We start from the raw sequence: 25,572 nt of genomic DNA, 5'->3' as shown, positions 1-25,572 counted from the left end.
TGTTTTACACCAAGAATAAATAATTCATTTTCCCCGTTAATTCTTAAAACCTTTCCATATTTCCGAGGCTTGCTTTTTTTTTTTTCCATCAGATGTTTTAAAAACTGTTGTTTAGAGACTCAGCAATGCCTTTGGAACTATAAGCCAGTTGTGTGAATGAATAAGAAAACTGTGAAAAATTTTTAATTTTCAAATCTGAAAAATCAGTCTTAATTTTTTCAGTTAAAAAGGTAATAGTTGAAATTTCATATTTGAAATTCTCTTTAAAAGTTTTTTGAGTCCGCCTGCCAATGCAGGGGACACGGGTTCGTGCCCCGGTCCGGGAAGATCCCACATGCCGCGGAGCAGCTGGACCCGTGAGCCATGGCCTCTGAGCCTGTGCGTCCGGGGCCTGTGCTCCGCAACAGGAGAGGCCACAACAGTGAGAGGCCCGTGTATCGCCAAAAAAAAAAAAAGTTTTCTGTATGGTGTTTTTGGCTGTTCATTTGGGAGAGGGTTATATAGTGCTTCTTGTGTTCTAAAGATAAAGCAAGGAGGGGAGATGCCAGGATCAGTTTCTGACAGAAGCTTAACAATCACTTTTAAAATCAACAGTGTAATCATTACGTTTGAAAGTCAAATTCTGCTTTAGATATTCACATTGCTTTTTTCGTAGAGTTAAATGGTTTTGCTTACTTTACTAGGCACACTTCCTGGTGAGACTGTTATTACAGGCCAGCTGGGTCATAAAGATCTTTTCAGTATGTCTAGAACTTGGTACTTATTTTGAAACTCGTAGCATAGACACATGAATTGGATTAGCATCAGCTACAATAACAGTGAAATCTTATTCCCAGACTAAGCTTTACTTACAAAGGAGGACCTTTCAGAATTTACTGGTCTGGATGAAGTGTAATGGTCATATTATGCACCGCCCTGGCTACAATCATGTAATTGAACTAATATTAACACAGAAACCAGACTAGCAAAGACAAATCATTAGTTGATAGTTAATAAAGATGATGTTGCCCTCCCAGGTGAACTAGAGATAGTATATTTTAATCCAGATGAGAAACCCACTTGGGCTGAGTGGAAACTTCTATTTATTGCATTATTCTCACAGGCTTGATTTTTCTCTCTCTTCTTTGTTTGGTTTTTATCTTTTTATATAGTCAGTGTCAGGTGATTATAAACTTACTAGCTGCTCATTGAGAAAATTGGAAAGTAGAGAAAAATATAAATATAATCCTGCCATTTAAAGTTAACTGCTGTTGGGCTTCCCTGGTGGCGCAGTGGTTGAGAGTCCGCCTGCCGATGCAGGGGACACGGGGTCGTGCCCCGGTCCGGGAAGATCCCACATGCCGTGGGGCGGCTGGGCCCGTGTGAGCCATGGCCACTGAGCCTGCGCGTCTGGAACCTATGCTCCGCAACGGGAGAGGCTACAACAGTGAGAGGCCCGCGTACCGCAAAAGAACAAAAACAAAAACAAACTCAAAGTTAACTACTGTTAAGATTTCAGTATATTACCTTGAATAGTGACATCCCACTGCCTAATTTTCTTTCCTACTTTGTCCACATACAGGGGTAGCATAAATAATACATATATACACACATACAGATGGATAGGTATAGACAGATAGATATGCAGAGAGATAAATTTGCCCTGTCATTTACTGAACACATGTGCCAATCACAAAGCTAGTTGAGATAGATAGCCTGATAATAGGTATACACATACATACGTACATAGTTACTCTCACAAACATGAAAAGAATATTTTTATCCTCCCTTTTAAAGGTAAAGTTGGCTCTAGAGAGCTGAAGTATCATGTCACAAAACAATATGGCTTGTAAGTAGCAAAGTAGTGTTTGAACCTAATTCTCTCTGTTTTCAAGGCCTATTACATCACACTGCCTTACCACATTGCTTTAGTTATTTACCATGTAAATTAAAATATCTTATGAGCAGAAGTTGAGTCTCTTTGTCTCAGTTTCTTAAAAGTGTTTGGACATGTAAGCTCATTTTAATTTTTGATTTTGTAAAGAATTCTTTGCAAAAAAAGAAGAAGAATTCTTTGCATATGTCTTTGTCCCTGTTTAGAAGAATTTCCTTGAGGAGCTAGTCAGTCGTGGAATTACTGATTCAAAATATATATGAAGTTTTATTTATTTATTTTAAAGTGTTTTATTGAAGTATAGTTGAGTTACAATATTATATTAGTTCCAGGTGTACAACATAGTGATTCATTAATTTTAAAGATTATACTCCATTTAAAGTTATCATTAAATATTGGCTATATTTCCTTTTCAGTACATTACATCTCTGTATCATACTTATTTTATAGCCAGTAGTTTATACCTCTTAATCCTCTTCCCCTTAATCGTCCTACCCCTCTTCCCATTGGTTAACCACTGGTTTGTTGTCTGTATCAGTGAGTCTGTTTCTGTTTTGCTATATTAATTTGTTTGCTTTATATTTTAGATTCCACATATAAGTGAAATCATACAGTGTTTGTCCTTCTCTGTCTGACTTACTTCACTAAGCATAATGCCCTCCAGGTCTTCAAGAATACCTCTGATCATCTGATTCAAAGAGGAGCAAACATGTTTTTTGGAGATGTTTCTTGATCAAGACCCAGAGGCCAGGTTGGAGTTGAGGCTTATATAACTATAGATTATATTTTGATCCCCTCGGGTTGGGTAGTACAGTGGCCCTGAGTTGGTTGCAACTACAAAAAATTGAAGTTTAGGCTGCAATATAGTGTTGAGACAATAGGTAGTTATAATCCTCCTGTAGTCAACACTGACCAGACTGTATTTGTAATACTGAGCTCAGTGCTTAGTGTCAGAGTTTAGAAAGATATAAACACATTAAATGCATCCATATGAGGGGGGTTCAGGTGAGATGTATGACAATCATGATGTATGAGGGGAAAAAATACCCTCCAGGTCCACCCATGTTGCTGCAAATGGCAAAATTTCATTCTTTTTTATGGCTGAGTAATATTTTATTGTGTATATACTACATCTTTATCCATTCATCTGTTGATGGACTGTTATGCTGCTTCCACATCTTGGCTATTGTAAATAATGCTGCTATGAACATTAGGGTGCATATATCTTTCCCAGTTAGTGGTTTTGTTTTACTTGGGTAAATACCCAAAAGTGAAATTATAGGATCATATGGCAGTTCTATCTTTTTTTTGGGGCGGGGGGCAGGCGGGGAACTGCCATACTGTTTTCCACAGTGGCTACACCAGTTTACAATCCCATCAGTAGTGCACAAGGGCTCCCTTTTCTCCACATCCTCCAACACCTGTTATTTGTTGTCTTTCTGATGATAGCCATTCTGACAGGTGTGAGGTGATGTCTCATTGTGGTTTTGATTTGCGTTTCCCTGATGATTAGCGATGTTTAGCATCTTTTCATGTGCCTGATGGCCATCTGTATGTCTTTGGAAAAATGTTTACTCAGGTCTTCTGCCTATTTTTAATTAGGTTTTTTTTTTTGATATTGAGTCGTATAAGCTCTTTATATATTTTGGATATTAATTGCTTATCAGATATATTATTTGCAAATATTATCTCCCATTCAGTGCATTGTCTTTTAATTTTTTCAATGTGAAAAAGCTTTTAAGCTTAATTAGGTCCCTCTTGTTTATTTTGCTTTTGTTTCCCTTGCCTGAATAAACAGATCCAAAAAAATATTGCTAAGACTTATATCAAGAGTATACTACCTATGTTTTATTTTAGGAGTTTTACGGTTTTCAGTCTTACATTTAGATTTTTTTAATCCATTTGAGTTTATTTTTGTATATGGTGTGAGAAAATGTTCTAATTTCACTTTTTACGTGTAACTGACCAGTTTTCCCAGCACCACTTATTGAAGAGACTGTCTTTTCTGCATCATATATTTTTGCCTTCAAATAATATACATATTTTTTCATTGTTATCTAGAACCATTATACAGTTTACTGTATAATGTGACAATGTATGAAAACATCTGTTGCACTGAAACCTGACCAGCTTGATTTTTTTGGTTGAATCATCTTAAAAGACATGATGGGGCAATTCAGCCCAGGGCATGAAATATGTCATCATCCTTGAAGAGTTAGTTTAACATTTATTCTTCTCTTGTAATTGATACATGAAGCTTAGTTACTGACAAAACTTAGAAGGTAGTTAGTTCATTCTTTTGCAATTGTTTCTTTGTGCTAGAGGACATTATAAACACATTTAAAATGCAAGGCTTCAGAAAATTGTGAGAGTATATAAAAGTTCAAATAGCCATTTTCTGAAATGTCAGAAGTAAATACTAAAGGCTAACAAAGTACCTGAAAAGGACAAATAGACAGGGAAAAGTAGAAATTATCTCCATGACTAATTAAAATATGGACCACAAGTTATGATGTGAGAAGGTCCCAATTCATAGATTATACAGAGTGTGCTCAGTGGTGGAGAAGAAGGGAAGAGTTCAGGGAAGTTAATGTATGAATTCTCTCAATATGATGCCTTTGTTTTATTTACTTATTGTTTTGTATAATTTTTCAAGAGTTTTATTTCCTTTATTTACACAAAGTAATTGCCAATAGGACAGTTTTATTCTATTGATACAGAAGAAACCAATACTCACACAACTGAGCTATCATACTTTCTATACAATGTTAATGATAAAGCAAATAATTTGATAGAACTTTAAGAAATACATATATTCAAAATCATTTGTGCCTGTCATTTGTTAAAATGGAAAGCATAGATTAATTGCCTTTTCCCCTCTAATTCTATATTTATAAACATACTCTTTTTTTTAATTGAAGGATAGTTGATTTACAGTGTTGTTAGTTTCAGGTATACAGCAAAGTGATTCAGTTATATATGTATATATATTTATAGATAGATAGATATTCTTTTTCAGATCCTTTCCCTTATAGGTTATTACAGGTTATTGAGTATAGCTCCCTATGCTATACAGTAGGTCCTTGTTGGTTATCTATTTTATGTATAGCAGTGTATATATGTTAATCCCAAACTCCTAATTTATCCCTCACCCACTCTTTGTTTTAATACTCTTTCATCTCAGTTAATCCTCACAATAGTCCTGTGGGAAAAGATGACATAAAAAATCCAAAAGGAAATGGAGAATCAGACAGACTCAATGACTTTTTCAGAACCACATAGTGGGATTAGAAATCCAAGAATGTCTGACTCCAACACCATGATGTCTCTTATTCCCTGTTTAAGCAATTGCTCTTATACCAACAAATTAAGTGTTAACTGGCAGGCTAGATTCTGTTGGAAGAATCTTTTTAAAAGAGTAGAGTGGGAAAGACTGAGGCAGAGAAACCACGTATGATGCCTTTGAGGTAAGGAAGTGTGTCAACAGCCTGAATAAGGCAATGGAAGTAGCATTGACAGGGAGGAACCAGTTCAGGAGAGATTTACAGAGATAGACCTGATGAACTTCGGTAAAAGTGAAGAGTAGTACATAACACGTAGATTTCTAGCCTGCATCCCTGTTTAAATGATAATGCCATTAAGGGAGACAGGGAACTTAGCTGCAAGTCTTGATGGAAGGTAGTTAATGCAGATACCGCTGAGTTTGAGTTGCTGGTGAAATATGCATATGACACTGAGTGACCTGATGGCACTATGGATCTGTTGAGTTCAAGGATAGAGATATAGATTTGAAATTCCTTGACCTGGGGATCCTAACTAAAGTCTTAAGAATAATTTTTTTTTTTCTGAGAGAGCTTAAAGAACAGTGTAATTAGTGTATTACATAAGAACTATGGTCTCTTGTATTAAAGATCAGTCTACCTGGGATCAAATCACAGATTTACCCCCTTTTCTAGCTCTGTGGTCTCAGGCAAGTTACATAATCTCCCTAAGCCTCATCATCTCTTGTTTCTTTTTCTCCACCTGGAGACACCGACAATGTCTAGAGACATTTTTAATTGTCACATTTGGGTTTTCTGAGGATATCTAGTGGGTAAAGGTGAGGGAAGCTGCCAAATATTCTACAATGCACAGGAAAGGCTCTACAATAAAGAATCATCTGACCCAAAATATCAGTAGTGCTGTTTGAGAACACTTGCTGTAAAGCTTCTGTAAAGTAGGGCTAATTGTAGTTACCTCATAGAGTTGTTGTGAGATTTCAGTGAGATGACGGCGGTAAAAAACAAGACTGAACATGTCATAAACAATAAATATTTAAGAAAATTAAGTCAATCAATTGAGTGGAAAAAGAGGGCAAAGGACATAATTTGGGTAACTGCTTGCCTTTAAGGGATAGGAGAGGAAGAAGTGTGTGTGTGACACATGCTGAGAAGTGGCATAGAAGAGGGAGAGGAGGAGAATCAGGGGAAAGAATAGAGTAGTTCAGCGCACGGGCACAAGTTTCTGTTTCATGGCTACAACCAGAGAAGGCCAGCAGGGCCATGACTCTCAGGTAGGTCACTGAGGATGGGAGCTGGAAAGGGACCATTGGGATTAACAGCAGATAAGAGATAACTTTGAGGGAAAAGTTGTAATAAGAGTGAAAGAAAAATGGGAACAGAATGCTAGGTTGCAGTAGGTTGAGAATTAAATGAAAACTGAGGTTGAGAGATAGGAAATGAAGTTTATTCAAATTGGCTGTTGAGTCACAAGGACAGTTTTGTGTTTTAGGATTGGAGAGACCATTCTAAACTGAAAGGATGGAAAAGTGTAAAGGGAGACAATGGAACAATAAGAACATTGTAATTGATGGAGCAAGAGTCCAGAGGAGAGTAATGATAGGGTTTGTGATCAGGAGTAATGAAGACAGGATTTGCTTTAGAAAGAAGTTGGGGTGCTGCTTTCCCTGGGAGAGAAATACAGTGATAATGTCAGTATACTTTAGGTCCAGGGTAAGAAATGGAAACCAAGAATTTAAGTTTTATGCACTTCTCAAAAATTACAAATAAAAATGTTCTTAAAGAGCCCAGATACACAAGAAGATGCATCTTCTAAATTGCTGTTAAGATTTCTTCATGAAACTTTCTATTATGAACTGAATATTTCCCAAATCCGTATATTGAAGCCCTAACCCCCCAGTATGACTGTATTTGGAGAGAGGACCTTTACAAGGTAAACAAGGTTAAATGGGGCCATGGGGTGGGGGAGCGGGGGGATTAATCCAAAAGGACTGGTATTTTATAATTAGAGGAAGACACATCAGGAGGGTGTGCACACAGAGGAAAGGCCATGTGAGGACACAGTAAGAAGGGGCTGTAAGTCTGGAAGAAAGACTCCACCAGAAACCCACCCTGCTGGCACCTTGATATTAGACTCACAGACTCCAGAACTGTGAGAAAATAGATTTCTGTGGTTAAGCTTACACAGTCTGTAGTATTTTGCTGGGGTATCCCTAGCTGACTAATATGTTTCCTAATTGGAACTTCTATAGATATAATGCAATAGAAGACATAAGATGATCTGTTAAAATAAAAGTTAGTTGTCTTAAAGAACTGGATTGACCGCAAAGGGAGGATGTGAGAGAAAGCAGATATTTGATATCAAATTCTAGCCTTTAAGGGATAGGAGAGCTGGCTTCAAACGCTGGCTTCAGCTTTCCACAGTGGGAGATAAAAATGATGTAACAGTTGGTATTATGGGTATTAGAGTCAGTCTGCCTCCATTCAAATTTCATTCTGATACTTCCTAGTCATATAACCTTGGTTAATTACTTAATTATCTTAACCTCAGTTGCTTTATCTGTAAAACAGGGTAAACTCACATGAAATAGTGTGTATAATTCCTAACACATGCTAGTTAACATTTTCATGTCTTGCTTGATATTTTTATTATTACAAGATTTTCTGATCACTAATTTGTGACATTAAAGGATATATTTATTTCTTAGCTTCTAATGATTTTTAGAAGAAATAAAAAGAGCAGAATAGATCTGAAATAAAAATCCAGACAGGCCGATTTTTGTAAAAATGTTACGGTAGAGACTAATGTTGGCTTTGTTTCAGTTTCAAGGCATAAATAAGTATACTAAAAAGATATTCTGAGATAGATTTATTGTGCCATCCTAGCATTTCATTTTCAATTTACTTAAAAAAAATCAGTGACTTTCATAATATTTTATGTTCCCATGCCACTTTTCTTAGCCAAAGTTGTCTAGAGGCAGTCTTTAAGTAGTTACAAAAAATATAGATTGTTTTAACTGATATCTGATATAATTGATATATCTACATAAACTAAAATATATCATCTATGGATTTTTATTGTTTTTAATAAAATGGCCTACTTATTTTTAGACAATTTTGATTAAAATATATAAATTTATAAATTTAAATTATTTCTAAGTAAATATGCTTGAAAAAATATTGAATAGACAAAGTATCCATTGTTGTCATAGATTCTGCTTTGAAAATAGGAAAATCTGGAGGAAATGAGACTTATGAATTTGGCATGCTACTGCAGTCTATACTTAAAAGCATATTCTTCTCTATAACTCAAAAGGCTAAACTACCACATGAGACTTGATTCTAATCTCTTCTGCTTTTAATTGAAAATGAAAGTTGTGCTACATTTTAAAATTCTTTCTTTCACTTTAATTGCAACTGGGATTCATGGATATAAATTCCATTATAGGCTAAAATAATTATGCTAAGTTACTGTCCCATGTAAAGTTCAATGATAAATCGCTAAGTGTTTCAAACCCATATTTATAGCAATGTATGTCTTCATTAGGACCCAAAATTTAGATGATGAGTTCATTTTAACTAAAACTTTGTCCTAAAAGTTCATCATTCATATAGGTAAATGCTCAAAGAGGTATACACTCTCAACTCATAAACCTTGAATTTTATATAAAACTTTGCTTCAAAACAACTTAAGTGTTTTCTTATCTTCTCCTGGTCACACAGTAAATGAATGAATGAGCCCCCCCACCTATCCATTAATTCATTTCAACTTTCTATTATACACCAGGCAATATTCTAGTTCCTAAAGAGTTATTGATAAATAAGATAGACTAGGTCCCTGATCTCATGAAACTAGTTGTAGTGTGGGAAAGACAATAGATATTTAAACAAAGTAGTTTTTAACAAGTGATAAATGCTGATATAAAAATAAAATGGGTTAAAGTGACAGAGAGTAACAGCAGTTAGGGTTTGAGGTAAAGGCTACTTGGCTATGGTTAGTCAGGGAAGACCTGTCTGAAGAGGACACACTTAAGCTGAGACATGAATGGCTTTAAGAAAAATCCATGCAAAGATCTAGAGAAAGAATATTCGAGGCAGAGGTCAAAGACCCTGAGACAGATGCAAACTTGATGTATTCTTAAGTCAGAGGGAGGGACTTCCCTGGTGGCACAGTGGTTAAGAATCCGCCTGCCAATGCAGGGGACACGGGTTCGGGTCCTGGTCTGGGAAGATCCCACATGCCACGGAGCAACTAAACCCGTGCGCCACAACTACTGAACCTGTGCTCTAGAGCCCGCGAGCCACAACTACTGAGCCCACGTGCCACAACTACTGAAGCCCGTGTGCCTAGAGCCGGTGCTCCTCAATGAGAGGCCACTGCAATGAGAAGCCCACGTACCACAATGAAGAGTAGCCCCCGCTCTCTGCAACTAGAGGGAAGCCTGCGCGCAGCAACAAAGACCCAACGCAGCCAAAAATAAATAAATAAATGAATTAAGTAATTTTTAAAAAGTTATAAAGTCAGAGGGCGCATAGTAGGAAAGAAATCAGTCAGAGAGGTCATAAAGGAGTGACATGATCTGATTTACTTTTTTAAAAGATTACCCTGCCTACTGTATAAGGACAAGAGTGGCAGTAAAAAAAAAAAGAAATTTTAATAATTCATAAGAGAGAGAATGGTGGCTGGGACCAAAGGGGAATAGAAAAAAAGAGGATTTATTTCAGGTTATTGAATATGCCAAACCCAACACCCTATATTTGGCTAAGAACTCGACCATGCATGAGTGGTCAAAACAAACACATAATCTAGGCATCTGCTGGTTTACTCCAGCTAATGTGAAAAAAAGCCTGGGAAATGAGCAGGGAAGGCCTTCTCTGGATAAAGGCCTATTCCCTTCTCTCCAAAGTTTCCACTTTATCAATTATGTTTTGGATTACACATTAATGTGTAATTTGGATTATACATTACACACTAACGTGTGTAATTTTGCTTGCAAATATAAACAAGTACAGAATAAAAATACTGATAAGAAAACTGCTCATAAAATTGTCACTGCTTTCTCTGAAACTATCATATATAATTTTGAGTAGATAACATACTTTTTATAGACACTAGAGCCTTCCTTCTGATAAGTATTCAACCATTCTTCACCTCCTGCCTTGTATTATAATTGTTTCTCATCTCTAATATAAGGCTGTAAATTCCATAAGGGGGTATATTATTCTCTTTGTATAATCCACAGTAGCTTGAGCTGTTCTTTATGGATTATAGGCATTGCATAAATATGTATGTGTGTCTGGATGAACAGATGGATGGATGGATGGATGGAGGGGTGGATAATTGAAAAATTACAGAAGTTGGTTGGTTTTATTGTATTTGGGGCTCATTTTCCCTCTAAAGAAATGCATTCATATGTCACTTGATAGTATAAACCACTAATAATTATGACTGCTAATTAAAAATAAAACAATCAAACAAAAATAATGTAACAAACACAAGAGCCTTTACCTGAAGCCACAAAGTGAATTAATAGATTTTTTCAATAAAAGCAGCAAAATAATGATGGATGCCTCTAAAATCTTGGACGTAGCTAAGTAACAACTGTCCCAACTAATTTGGACACTGAATTTCTATTTTCTTTTAATAAATATATTTTAAAGGATTTATCCAAGATTCATGTTAAAAAAGTCTAATGGACTATAATCATATACACTGTCAAATTAAGAGCTATGTAAGAGTTCAGATAATGCTTGACAAATGTTTTGCTTACACTATTGAAGTATTTGCAATACTTTCTGATTTAAGATTTTACTTTTGACTTATTTTGACTTATAATCTTTAACTGTTAAGAATAGATTACCATCTTATTTAAGGATGTAATAAAGAAAATGTTCTAAATAAGTTTTGAGATCTTCTCCCATCCTATTTTGAATTTGAAAAGATTCTATCTTAAACGTTTTTATGTAAGATTCCTAAACAGTATAGTTTAATAGGGGATAGGAGATCATGAGGACTAAATTGACTATGTTATTGCATTCATGATTTATGAATATAAAAAGTGCTTTGTAAACTGTAAAGTGAAATATAAAAGCTGTTGTTTTTTAGCAGCATGATAATGCTGATCTCTGATATTTGAACTGCCTTTCTAATAATATAATAGCCTGTTTCTCTCTAGATGAAGTCTCATCATAACACAACTGAAGAACAAAATTATACACTTTTAAGACATACCACTGAGTAATCAGCTCCCTTCAAAAGGATGTTTTGGCTTAATAATGAAAACATCTTAATAACTGAAATTATTACCCACTGAGTTACTGTCACTATAATGTTCTAAAACAGACAAATTTCCTGGAATGAGAAATGCAGCCCTGCTAACTGAAATTACTTAAGGAAAATTTCTATAAAAACCATTCTTGATGTGAAAGTCATCATTTCTCCCCCCTCTCTCCTTCTTTTCTTTTTTCCTCTGCCCTCCCTTCCTCCATCCATCCTTCTCTCCTTCCTTCATTCCTTCTTTCTTCTTCCTTTTCCACCCCTTCCTTATAAGTATGTTTAAACTATAAGCATTAAGCATAAGAGGGATTTTCCATTTGCTCTCTTTCTACCTTAATACACTCAAGTAATAACATGTTATCCACCTCCTTAAAAAATTCAGTCAAGACTTGTTCAAGTTTGATTTTATATCCCAAGAAAAGTAGCAGAAGAGTGCTTCATGCTTAGTGTGTTTGCAATAAGGTTTGCTGTTGAAATGCCCTAAATTAAAGTCTTTTGCTCATTCATGTCTCCTACATTTATTCCAGAATTATGTTGAGTATATGTGAAGTTGGCTATTTTATTTTACAGTGCTAAAATATAACTCATACATGAATTGTGAGTTTGTTTAAAAAGAGAATTTAATGATTTTCCTCTAGTCTCCTATATTTGTTATAACTGATAAATAATGGTATGGTTTCTGCTCATTCAGTTGTTAATGTTTTCAAAACTTTTTATTATAATCCCCTTCTGATTGAAACACCAAAGTCTTCTCCTTTAGTAGTCAAGAAATGTCCTAGGACCTGAGTAAATATTTAAAAGGCATCTGATACCTATAGTAATACTTCCTCAAAAGTCTGTTTGATGCGGGTCCACACAAACGGCAGGTGTTCCTACAGAGTGTCTGTGACAGGGAGAAATGAGATACTAATTAGTTCATACTTGCACCAGGAGTGATAAATTCTGAAATGCCATCAATTATGTTTATCAAGATGTCCTAAATTATTCACTGATCAGTGCAGAGATACATAGACAAAGTTATTTGGAACTTATTAATATTGCTTGAAAATGCTACATTTTCTTAAACTGCTAGTTAAATATACTGGTTAACTTATTGTTTGAGGAAACAGAATATTAGCAGAATGCATTTGTTTCATGTTTCAAAAAATTATTTGGCCAGGATTGCTTTCTAAATAAAGATTATTTATAAAGGACATATGGTTCCAATTCCAAAGTCAAGATTATAATTCTGCATGTTTTTATTTCAAAACGAAATTCCATATGTTTAATCTCTAATTGAGGGTATAGATATAAATGTTTTTATAGATAGTTGCCATGTCCACTCCTTCATCTGTATGCGTATGTGAGCGTGTATGTGTGTTCATGTCTGTGTGTGTGTGTGTAGATGGATAAGTAGATATTCTATCATGTGTATACATGTGAGGACCTATTACTTTGGCTGTGAAAATATTGCTTCTGGAGTTTTAAAAAATAAAAGTATTCACTTATGATGTAAGAGTAAGTTACAAATCAAGATAATAAATCATAGCTACTTTATGATTACATCTCTATAAACAACAGCAATAAAGCTATGCAGAAAAAAAAAAAGAATTACATAAAGATGTTCCTATTAGTTACTTGTGGTTAGAGGACTATGAGTAAGTCTTTAATTTCTTCTTTCAGTTTAAAATATATTTCCATAATAAAAAATCAATTGCACATTAAATGAAAAGGGTTTTCCTCAGAGAGAATTTATTTCAAAAATAATTTTCTCTTATATCAAGATAGGGGCCTTTTGTAAGTACATATAATTTCCCTTAATTTTTTTTTTAATCTAGTAGTAAAAAAAAAATCATAAATATTGGATCATTAGTACCCCATAGAAAATTTGTATTTTCTTTTTTTTTTTAACATCTTTATTGGAGTATAATTGCTTTACAGTGGTGTGTTAGTTTCTGCTTTACAACAAAATGAATCAGTTATATATATACATATGTTCCCATATCTCTTCCCTCTTGCGTCTCCCTTCCACCCACCCTCCCTATCCCACGAAAATTTGTATTTTAAACCAAGGGCATTTAAGAAGACATATGAAAAAGTCTCACTTCAAATACTTTTTTTGTTCATTCTTTTTAAATCATGGATATGACTAAGATTTAACAAAAAAGGAATATAAACAGCTCATTACCAGGTCTAAAAAGTTTCTTCCCCCCAATCAAGCTAACCTTAATTTTAAACTTATTGCTGTGATTAGACGGTTTCTACTTTTAAAACTCTGTACAGATTGGCCAGATGTAGGCTCTTCCATTTGTATACTTTACTAACAGAAATTTCAAACTGTATTTTCAAAAAGTGATCTGCATGGTTTTAACTGAGCCTAGTGGGATGAACAGATTTTCTTAAGTAAAAAAATCTCCATCTTCATCAAATTTGTTATCAGTTTGCTCTCTAATTCTTTGATAATACACTGATCTGCTTAACTTAAGTAGATACTAGGAGGAAGACAGGAATTTTTATTAACTATTTGAATTCTCAAAATTACTGTGTGTTTTAAATGTCTAAGAGCACAATCTATTAATATATTCGAGTGTGTTTGAAATGCTACGTTTTAGTGGTTGTTGTTCTTTGGTTTTTACCACTGAATGCTCTTTGGTTCCTCTCTGTCAGTGCCTTTTCACAATGTTTGGATTTGGTTGTATTAAAAATATCTAAGTATTATAAAGGACAAGAGTGGGTATCAGAGAATATGGATTATAATTCTGGTATGCTACTAAATAGCTGTCATCTTGGAGAAATAAACTCTCTGTGCTTAAATTTCATGTTATTTATGAAAACAGAAAATCAACCAGATATTATCATTTTATTCATAATAAAAGAAATATTGTATTTTACTTTACAATATCAACTCATCTATCCTTAAGGAGTTTCAGTAAAAGCAGACTTTCTCTAAGTAATAACCAAGATATTCTGTGGGGAAATGGGGAATTTTACCACATAAAGAACAATGGCCAAAGTCATATTTGAACTATTCTCAATCATGGGGGTTATATTTATCAATTTATTTTATCATTAATTATATTTTTGAAAACTTTGTAAGGACTGCTGCCTATTGCTCATTCATTTGCATTCATTCATTTGACCTTCATTAATAAATTCATTACAGAAAACTTGACACTCTGTAGAATACAATTCTTGATTCCTTGGCTTTCTGTCTAGTCATTTTCTTATGGTCCCCTTTTGTATTAGAAATACTTAGTGTATTTAACCCAGCATTCTAGATACCCTGACCCTCAGATGAGATCATTACCCAAGGGCCTGAGATAATAGCTACTCCAGTCCCCTTATAGTCAGCCCCCCCGCCCCTCAGCAGAGTGTCAAGTTCCTCTGTATAGGTTTTTTTAAAAAGTGTATGTAAAAGTGATAAAGCAACATTTAAATTTAAATCAGCAAACATGCTATATGTTTCATGCCTATTTTGTTTTTTAATACAACACACAAAGCCGTTTGCATGTATTAACATTATAGAGTTTAAAATTAAAATGTAAAATCTCACAGCACTTTAAAAGAAGTCCCTGCTCTCAGTTTATATCATTATCACATAAGTTTCTTGAATTCATTTTTATTTAGATCCTTTCAGATTGTTTCAATATATCATTGACTAGGTTGTCATTGTTACAGTTTTGCAGAGGATTTATGCTAATCACTGTGTTTTTCCTCCGACAGCTCTTTCAAGCATTTGATTGGAGGACTGGATGATGTTTCTAATAAAGCATATGAAGATGCAGAAGCTAAAGCGAAGTAAGTGAAATTTTGGGGGGGTCTTAATTTTGATTTTCAAAAAACAATTCTGAATAGAAATGAGATCAAATCTTTTGTTGGACTTAAAGCTCTACACTCTGACAGGAAGAAAGTAGCTACTTAAGAGTAAAAATAAGCAAGCTACTCAAGGTAATTATTACATAGTATACTTGCTTAGTAAGTACCTCTCTCCTTGAACACGAAACCTTAATTTTGTGAGGAAGATCATCTGGACAAGGGAAAATGGTTAGTTTAAAATCCAGTAAAACAATTGAATGTTAACACATTATTTCTTCCACTGAAAACACTTTCTGAATGAATTGCGGCTGTGTTCACCAGTTGCTTGTGAAATTGTATGAAAAATAATAACGCTGGAAATATTTTCTCGTGAACACACCGTTGCTTTACATTGAACTTTGTCGATGAAAATTAATGAGTGGATCTAAAAAAGAAATGGAAAATTTTATTGAAGTCAAATTTGAGGATTATAACCTGGGAAGAGCAGCTCAGAAAGCTCTGAGAACTGTTCTGCTTATTAGAAGTCAAGGCACAGTTAAACAAGTTATTTGAGACAGAGGGCTGTACATCAAATGATGTATTATTGACATAATCCAGATCTAAGTGTCATATGACCCCTTATGAGCTCAAGCAGGAAAGTTATCATTAAGGAGTTGTCTTATTGACTCTAGGAGAATATTGCTCTTTTTGGTTCAGCAGGTATTTCTGCCTATGGGGAAGGTTTGGTCGATGCATAATACAGATACACAAGGCACAGTGAGGGGAGAGAGGAGGCCAAAGGGCAGAGTAAAATTTTTGTTTGAATCTTCTTGTCTTGCCATAAAATGAATTTTAGTTCACAACTTCAATGACACTAAGTTATCATAATGATATGAGATAGTACATATGCCATTGTCATTTTTGTATAACAAAGTACATTTTTATCTACTAGAATAATTTACTTTAAAACAAAGCTTTAAATTTTTTTTAAACAAAAAATGTGAAGTAATTTGAGATTGGCTTTTTCTGCAAAATTGTTAGGTTACTTTTTTTTAAAAGTGTAATCTATATAATTCTCCTCTTTCTCCCAAGAAAGTAACTTAAGTAAAACCAATTTAGTATTTGATATCATACAGGATATCTGGAGGATTAAATCAACAAATATCATTAAGTAGATAGTGCAGGGGAAGAATTTGATTGGTTGGTTGATCTTGTAGTCACCTAAAAAGCAAAAGGAATAAAATAATTTCTTTTGCCTTGAGAACCTATGAAGATTAAAAATTTGGGCTAGAACTAATTGACTAATTACTATTATTCATTTTGACTGATAAAATTGTATTGTTTTCAAAGCTGTATAAAGATATCCACATTTTCTTCTCTATATAGTTTGCTTTTGTTTCCTCTGTTCCTTTGAGGGACATAGACTTACATCCTGTAGTCAAATGCCAGCAATGCCTCTGCTAAGATTCGCTGAGGAAATTACACAAAGCCAGTTTTAACATCAAACTCCACACAGTCCTCAGTATTGCCTGTACTGTGGCTGATTGGTATTAATTTTCTGGTTTTCTACATTAGGTTAAAATACATATTAATGCTAAGTTTAGACTTTAGTTTCTGGTAGTCACACTAGTCATCCTGAGATGGTAGAGGGGGGCCATTTAAGGTACCTTATCAGTTTTAAAAGTTATAACACTTTTTTATTATTGGACATTATCCCTAGAGGAACGTTTTCTTGCAATATAAAAGCTCATATTTATAATTTATGGCAGCAAAGTTTTTCTTGAGTTTATATATTCAATTAAGGTTACTATGGGTCATTTTATATATATTTATTTATATTTGTATATATACATATACACACACACCACTTTATATAAATGTGTATTTATATATACAATTAGTGCTAATCTTTAAAATTTGTCTAGAATCTACCTGAGCAACTATTTAAATATTTGTAGAGTTACTGGAAAAGTCAAAGGTCTTTTAAACTAAAATATTCTTTGATCTATTTCTGTTTCTCTGTTAAACTTTAGACAGATTCTCTAATGAAAGTTTTCGTATAACTCCTATTTACTCTACCCAAAGTCGAGGCCAGTCACTGGCTTAAAATTGAGCAGTGGCAGGAAAGCAATTATGAATGAGTTGTATCCTTCTCAGTGTACTGTTGGCCTTACAAAGGTTAAACTGTGTGTGTATCTCATGAATTCTGGGCATTTATGGGTTCACTTGCACATGCTTCAACTAAAGGTAGGAAGTAAAACAAATACACTGAAATTCAGATTCAGACAATTTAGAAGATAGGTGTGGCAACAGTTCTTCACATTGGAAGAGAATCCATCAGTATGGAAAACATGACTCTGAATGAGGACCAGAAGCCTCGAGTTCTGTTCCGGGCTCTGTCATTTCCAACCAAGTGATTTTGGTCATGTCTTAACAGCTGTCTCTCAGTATCATTATCTTATCTATGAAATATTATTTTTGTGATTTAATTAATGGTGATATGTAAAAATACTTGGTAAATTATAAAGGGCTACAAAAGTGGATGGTGTTGTTTGTAGAAGTAATCGTTGGAAATATACCCTAATGCATTTGCTAGATGGTTTGATTTATACACAATTATTGCACATGTATTACGTAAACTAATTTTATCTGGGCAAGGAGTCTTTAATCTTATGTAGGCAAACTAGCCTCAATTTAGTAGAGTGTTGTAAAATTAAACCTAGACTGGAAAATATCCATAAATATCAATTTTGTAAAAATAGAAACATTTAGTTAAAAGAAAGTTCAATTATGATTAAAGAACAAAATGGGCAATGAAGTGATGACCTACATCTAAGTATTGTTATTTGAACTATTAAATTTAATAGATTACAAATTAGCCATTATATTTATACTTGAATATAAATCAACTAGGATAAATTAGTTTGAATTTTTCTATTCAATTAATACTAAATCCAAATGAGTACATAACCCGCATACCTTAATATTGATTATTATTTAGAAAATGGGAATTACTTGATAAAAAAAAAAGTCTAGGATCATTGATCTAAATTCCAGAGAGGCTGATAATGTAAACTTTATTCCTCAAAATAGCTAAATAAATAAGTAAATACTGGAGCAGGTGTTGTGATGCTTTTTACACTGTTAGCATTTTATAGCTTTCTAATAAATAATTAACATCTGAAGATTTCTGAAGTTGAAAGCATCTTTTTAATTAGGTATCCTATCACCCAGAGTAGGTAAACTGTAAACTATTCCCCAGGGAAAACTTTTTAGTTGAACTAACACCTTTAAACATCTGTTTGTGTTAGCACTCTTTTGTCTGTGTTGGATTTCTTCCCCTTAAGTACATTATGCCTTCACTTTGTATTTAAGGAACTTATAAGGTTTGCCAACATTGCAGGAAATCCAGGTACGGGCTCTAATCTAAATTCCCTGGGTAATTTTGTTAATGCCTCTAAATTTCTATACAGATCGCAAATTCTGTACCATTTAGAATTGAGGTGATGATTTGGCTCCACTGTGTGAGCTTAATTTTTCAAAGTCCCCTTGATTTTGCAAAATCCACTAAAGATAAGATTAATATTTTTTAAAACCCAACTAAAATGATCATATTATTTATGCGTGTGAAGTTATTGTTGGTATTGCCTCATTGACTATGCCTATTTGCGGTGAAAAGAAAAAAAGTAGGACTGACTGTAAAAATCAATTCAGTTGAGACTTTTAGAAACTCAGTCATAAGAAACTTATTAGCTATTAGCACAATCAGACTTCAATGGCAGAAAACAGCCGATCCCTTTGAGAGAAACCATACCAAGCATTCAGTTTGGATGGCTGGTCCAAGAAGATTGACTTGAAAGAAATATCCCAGTGAAATGGTTCTCAAAACTGCTCTGCTGCAGGATATGTGCCCTTAGCTTGTCTCACGAGATATATTTCCTACAAAGAAAACTATTCGTGATGGAAACTTAACCTTTATGACATGTTTAAGCTTCTCTTGATTGCTGCTAATTATCCACTAAGGACTTCTCTTTTTAAAATATGAAGTTATAACCACAAAGACATTAGAAGAGACAAACTTAGATGGAAGGTAAGGCTCATTAAACCTTATTTAGAGCAGAAAGTAGCATATATGATGAAACGTACATATTATTTTCCTTAGAGACTATGTATTCATTCATTTAATAAATATTTAGAAATTTACTCATGATGAGTCAGGCATTGTATTTTACAGTGTGCATAACAAATAGAAAACATATTTTCTCATAGTAAGGATCTTGCAGTTTAGTAGGGAGCCTGATGTGTAATTCCATGATTATTTTCAATATTTATTTCTAAGAATAAATTATGATACTTAGTATGATAAAGTACTGTTTTGGTAGAGAGACCTATCTCCGTATTTACACCTTGTCTTGTAAAAAAAAAAATAATAATAACCATCCAGAAAATCAAATAGAAAAATGTAGATGTTCTATTTCATTCTAAGTATTTCTGATATATGAATACAGAGTACTTCTTAAATGAAATATTTTCAAGTTATAGTATCATTTCATTCTTATTGTTGAATATTGTACTCAGCAGTTATAAGCAAAACATCTCTTTTTCTGAATAAAGAACCTATATATATTAGCAAGTTAAGTTGAAATATACTATATTTATATTTATTATAATCATAGGAATTTTTAATATAAAGGTGGCTCTCCAATAAGGTGATTTACATATACCACAGCTATACTCCGAGATTAAGGTCATATAGAGTGGAAAAACAAAACAACAAATTAGAGTCAGTGTTTTATTTATAATGATGTTTATTTTTTTTTTTTTTTTTATTTTTTTTTTTTTGTGGTACGCGGGCCTCTCACTGCTGTGGAGCACAGGCTCCGGACGCGCAGGCCCAGCGGCCACGGCTCACGGGCCCAGCCGCTCCGCGGCATGTGGGATCCTCCCAGACTGGGGCACGAACCCATGTCCTCTGTATCGGCAGGCGGACCCTCAACAACTGCGCCACCAGGGAAGCCCTGATGTTTATTTTTAATTAAAACGTTTTATATTTTCACTTTAATAGAAGTAGTACAGTGATATAGATTAAAAAAATAAAAATCACAGTCTAAACAAATCAAGTACAACTGCTATTAACTATCTTTGTGTTTTAAAATTATACTTATAGTCATTTACAACTTGATATCCTGCTTTTTTCAGTTTAGCACCCATCATATTATAAACACTTATGATACAATTATATGTACTTCTTAAACATCATTTTGGTGAGGACCTGATAACACAATGAATGGAGCCTAGTATTTCAGACTGATTCAATTTGTACCCTTGTTGATTCAATTTACTGTGCTTTTGAAAGTAATTCCTGATCACTTTTTCAAATAAAAAAAACACCAAACAACAAAGAAAACCTCTAAATTGTTCCCATCTAGCAGCATTTTTCAAATTATTTTATGTCATGACACTCATAGAAAATGGGTATAGAATATGGTACCAATTGGCTCAGCTGCCCTAGATTCTATCCTGCTGCTCTGAAGGCTGAAGGGATTCATATCTAAGCCCTTCAGTTGAGAAGCTCTAACAGCTATATGAATATAGATTCATCAATGCATTTATTTATGATCTAAGTTGATGATTCTCATATTGTTTTCCATTAGGAACTCTTTCTTATGGCAAAATCTCTGTAAATCTCTGAGTGTGGTCATGTTTTTTAATCTACATTACTTGGTAGATAGGTAGGTAGTTAGGTAGGTAGGTTGATTGATAGATAGATAGATAGATAGATAGATTTAAAGACTTCCTGCAATGATCTGGCAGCCCATGATGTAACAGCATCATTCATGTTCATTCAATTTGTCATATACATTCATATATTTAACAAATATTTTCTGTGTGCCTACAAAATGCTACATATAAAGCAATGAATAAAATAGATATGCTCCTTGCCTTCATGGTACCTGTGGTCCAGTGGAGGAGAGAGAGGTACATTAATTATTCTGCGAAGATTTCCCTGAGGAAGTAACATTTTAACTATATTTGAGCTGAATTTTGAAGAATTAGCTGGTACTGACTGGGAAAGAATTAGATGGTATTAGTTGGGTAAGGAAGTGTAGATAGCATTCTAGACAGACAAACAAAAGTACATGTACAAAGCCCCCAAGATAGGAGACAACATTACATATTCAAGGAACCAAGGTACCAATATGGCTGGGACTTAGAATATACAAGATGGAGATCAGATGTTAAGGATTTAAAGAAAGCACTTCAGGCTTGTAAGCTAGCAAATGAGATGAGTTGGTTTATAATTAAACACTCTTTCCTCTGATTGGAGGAGTGAAAAAGTGAAAGCAAGGAGAACAACCAGAATATTTTCCTGGTAAAAGCTGATGGTAGACACAGGACTAGAACGAGAGCAGTGTGAGTAGAGAAAAGCATTTGAGAGCTAGTTAGGTGGCAAAGCCAATAGGTCTCCTTAAGGAAATAGATATTGGTGATGAAGGGGAGAAAGGTCAAGGATGATGCAAGGATGTTTGGTCTGGAAATCAGCGGCAGGCAGTAGCATTCACGAAGACAGAGAGGGATGGTTGCCAGATTTGGAGAGTGGAATAATCATGACTTGATTTTTGCTCAGGTTAAATATGAGGTGATTTTGAGACATGGTTAGGCAGGTCTGGAACTCAGAGAAGAGGTTGGTATTTATGTGAGAATAATGAGAATTTAGATGGTAAGTGGTAATTAAAGATGTGGATGAGAGAGAAAGCAGTGTATGAAAGGAGTATGGCACTGAGGATTGATTCTTGAGGAACTTTATCATGTAAAAATCAGGGAAAAGGAAAGGATTTCACACAAAAACATCCACAGCCAAAGACTGAAAACGAGAGAAGAGAGGTGGAAGGAAAACCAGATGGCATCACAGAAGACAAAAACGGAGTGTGTTTCAAGAATGGAGGAGGAGACAGTGATATTGTATGTTGTTGAGAGTTCTAGTGTGTTAATTAACAAGTGACAATTGAATTTATCAAACCGCTGGTTCATTTTCATCTTAGGATGGAGTGGTAGGGATCAAGTCCCCTAAATGTATTGAAAATGAGTCTGATTTGAAGAAGTAAGAGTCAATAAACTTATACAGAATTAGAAGAAATTTCAAGGAAAATAGCCAGCAATGTGTAGTGGATGATTATGGATCATCAATATTGAGAGAGAGATGAACATGTTAAATCCAGTAAAGAAGGAGAGAGTATAAGATTGAGAGAGTTTAAGCAAGAGGGTCTCAGGTCCTTTTAAGTTTCATAGACAAAAGCAGAACTTCAAAGGAGAAGTCAGACCATATCCCTGGGTAAAGGTTATACCACTTTGTGAAGTTATATTTTTTTAATTTTTTAAATTAATTTTTATTGGAGTATAGTTGATTTACAATATTGTGTTAGTTTCTGCTGTACAGCAGAGTGAATCAGTTATACATATACATATATTCGCTCTTTTATAGACTCTTTTCCTATATAGGTCATTATAGAGTATTGAGTAGCATTTGCTGTGCTATATAGTAGGTTCTTATTAGTTATCTATTTTCTACGTAGTAGTGTGTATATGTCAGTCCCAATCTCCCAATTTATCCCTCCCTCCCTTTCCCCCTTGGTAACCATAAGTTTGTTTTCTACATCTGAGATGCTATTCCTTTTTTGTAAATAGGTTCATTTGTTCCATTTTTTGAGATTCCACATATAAGCGGTATCATATGACATTTGTCTTTCTCTGTCTGACTTACTTCACTCAGTATGGCAATCTCTAGGTCCATCCATGTTGCTGCAAATGGCATTATTTCATTCTTTTTTATAGCTGAGTAATATTCCATTGTATATACGTACCACATCTTCTTTTTCCATTCTGCCAGGACATGGAAGCAACCTAAATGTCCATGGAAGTGATTTCTTAGTTAAGAAGGTTTTCACTTTTCTGTCTCACATTATGTAGTATTTCTTTAGGTTTAAATATTGTCCTCTCTCTAAAGAAATGTAAAACTTAAAAATTCTCCTAAGAGGAATTAAACATTTTTTCCTAACATCATAGCATAAATTTGTGTATAAGTTCCTTCTCCAGAGATAACATGAGCCTTCCCCTGAGCACAGAGAGGAAAAAGCAGCACTGAACAAGGAGGCACTAATAGGCAAACCCCCCTCAGAATCACCATTTTTGGCCTGGCCTACTCCCCTCACCATGTACCTCAGTGCAAAATGTTCACTTATTCTCCACCTCGACCCAGAAAAGGGACTCTCATCGTAGATGCACATAATACAAAAAGAAAAGTTAAAAGTAAACAAGAAAGATGAAACTATGGTAAAAAGCCAGAAGTAAGGCTAAGTCTACAAAGCAGGACCTGTAGCATCATCACCCAGGAAAAGAGTGATGCACAAAACATTTAGATGCACCAGGGTTGACTCTGGCTTATTGCTGCTGAACCAGCGAAGTACCGGTCACTTCTCCCGACTCTAGAACTATAAAGAGTATTGCCTGCATATGGACCACTCTTTTGGCCCTTTTGATGTAGTCCAAATAAATAGTTTATTACTATTTCTATAATTAGTCCTCACTGATTTTAAGCTCCCCTCTGTTTACAAGGCTATTTGCAAAGGAATATTTTAGTCTGATATTTTCAGGATTACTTTTGGTGCCAGCTTTGTTGTTTGACACAATGTGACAGCATTGATGTTCTCTCGCTACATTTGATTACCAGAGATAACCCTTTAGTTGCTCACTCTGCTTGCCATGGGGCAGGCGGTTGCTCTGTGCTCTTTGACTTGCAGAGGGAACTACCGATGTTGCTCCGACCTTTGAAAATTCACTCATCAAATGCACCTCAAAATACACGAGGCTATGCAAATCAGAAAAGGGATGTATTGTTTGGTAACATCTTCCCAAATGCCCCAGGGTCGTCTAGCATCTAACTAACATGAGATTTTAAATGCACAATTAAATGCACAATCAAATGCACATGGGGTTGCTCTTTTTTTTTTTTTTTTTTTTGCGGTACGCGGGCCTCTCACTGCTGTGGCCTCTCCCGTTGCGGAGCACAGGCTCCGGACGCACAGGCCCAGCGGCCACGGCCCACGGGCCCAGCCGCTCCGCGGCATGCGGGATCCTCCCGGACCGGGGCACGAACCCGCGTCCCCTGCATCGGCAGGCGGACTCTCAACCACTGCGCCACCAGGGAAGCCCGGGGTTGCTCTTTTGAACACCCTGACTTTGAAATTTTGGCCTTTCTTATTAGTGTTTTTCTGCCAAGCATTTTAGAGTAAAGATCTTAGTATTCCCACAATCTTATCAACAACTTACTTCAACCAACTTGGTCTTGATCTAAGCAATTCTCAGGGAAATGAGCCTGGAAAATTGTTTTTCCCCCTATGGAAAGAATTCAAGTGAGTAATATCCTGTTTCAAACTGGGAACTATATGCCAATTAAATGGAAAGAACACTAAGAATGGTATGAAATAGCCCTCAAACCAGAATTAGAACTTGCTGATCACTTCTCAGGTTGAATAGTCAGAAGACAATCCCATTCTCTGGGCAATAAAAATTGTTGTCCATTTTATGGCAGGGCAAAGTATAGGAGACTTGAAAAACTTGCAGCAGTTGGCCCTGAACTAATAAGTTGGCTTTCAGCTATGCAAGAGCTGTTTGCTTTTCAAATTCTAGTACATGTAATCAGGCTGGGAAGAAGTATAGAAGAGTTTCTAAGGCCACCAATGCTAGCAGATTAAGACTTTAGTGTGACTTGTGACTACAGAGAGCATCAAAGTAAATTTTTTCTTTCAAGGGCAGTGAGACTGATTTTTTTAAAAAAATCATCTTCAGGATAAAACTACTTGGTCTTGGGTAGAAGTATTTTTATTTGTTTCATTAAAAATTGTAAAACTCTCAAAGGCCATTTGCTAATTTCTTCTCCATTGCACTTATCTTTAAGACTCCCTAAGTAGCAAGACTTTATAAAGGTGGATCTCAGTATGTCCTTTCATGCAACCTTTTCTAATTGACAGAGCAGAGGACTAAAGATAATTGAAAATCTAGTGCTGCTGACTTGCTTGGTGGATGCAGACAAGCCATTTGATTATTGACTCTGTCTTCTTCTGAAAAGGAAGGATGATTCTTTTCCACTGTTGTCATATTAGATAGCAACAACTGGAAATTACTTTCAAAACATCAAGAGCTCTTTAAATCCTAAGGATATTTAAGTCCTGTGTGGCGATAAGGTCAGCTTTTCCAGAGCCCCAAACTTCCATAGAAAAGAGAGCAGTCCAGTGCATGTCTTTTTGTTGTTTTGTTATGTTTTAGAGCCTGTTGTGATATCGTACCTTTAAAAAGCAAAAAGAATAGTATCT

At 34.9% G+C, this 25,572-nt stretch overlaps 1 protein-coding gene across 2 annotated transcripts in view; it reads left to right on the top strand.

Annotated features, from left to right (window-relative positions):
* PRKG1 (protein kinase cGMP-dependent 1) overlaps positions 1-25,572 on the top strand; it is a 1,173,156-nt gene that overhangs the window by 1,045,841 nt on the left and 101,743 nt on the right. For both annotated transcript variants that reach the window (XM_022569451.2, XM_022569450.3), the window contains exon 9: positions 15,131-15,205. In XM_022569451.2, coding sequence (XP_022425159.1) covers positions 15,131-15,205 — 75 coding nt within the window. The remainder of the gene's footprint in view (positions 1-15,130; positions 15,206-25,572) is intronic.

Source organism: Delphinapterus leucas, chromosome 16 (genome assembly GCF_059928025.1).
Source record: "Delphinapterus leucas isolate spDelLeu-1000000601 "Yukka" chromosome 16, BTC_Dleu_Yukka2, whole genome shotgun sequence".
Lineage (NCBI taxonomy): Eukaryota > Metazoa > Chordata > Mammalia > Artiodactyla > Monodontidae > Delphinapterus > Delphinapterus leucas.
Note: the sequence above shows the minus strand (reverse complement) of the source record. Positions and strands in the feature narration are given on the sequence as shown.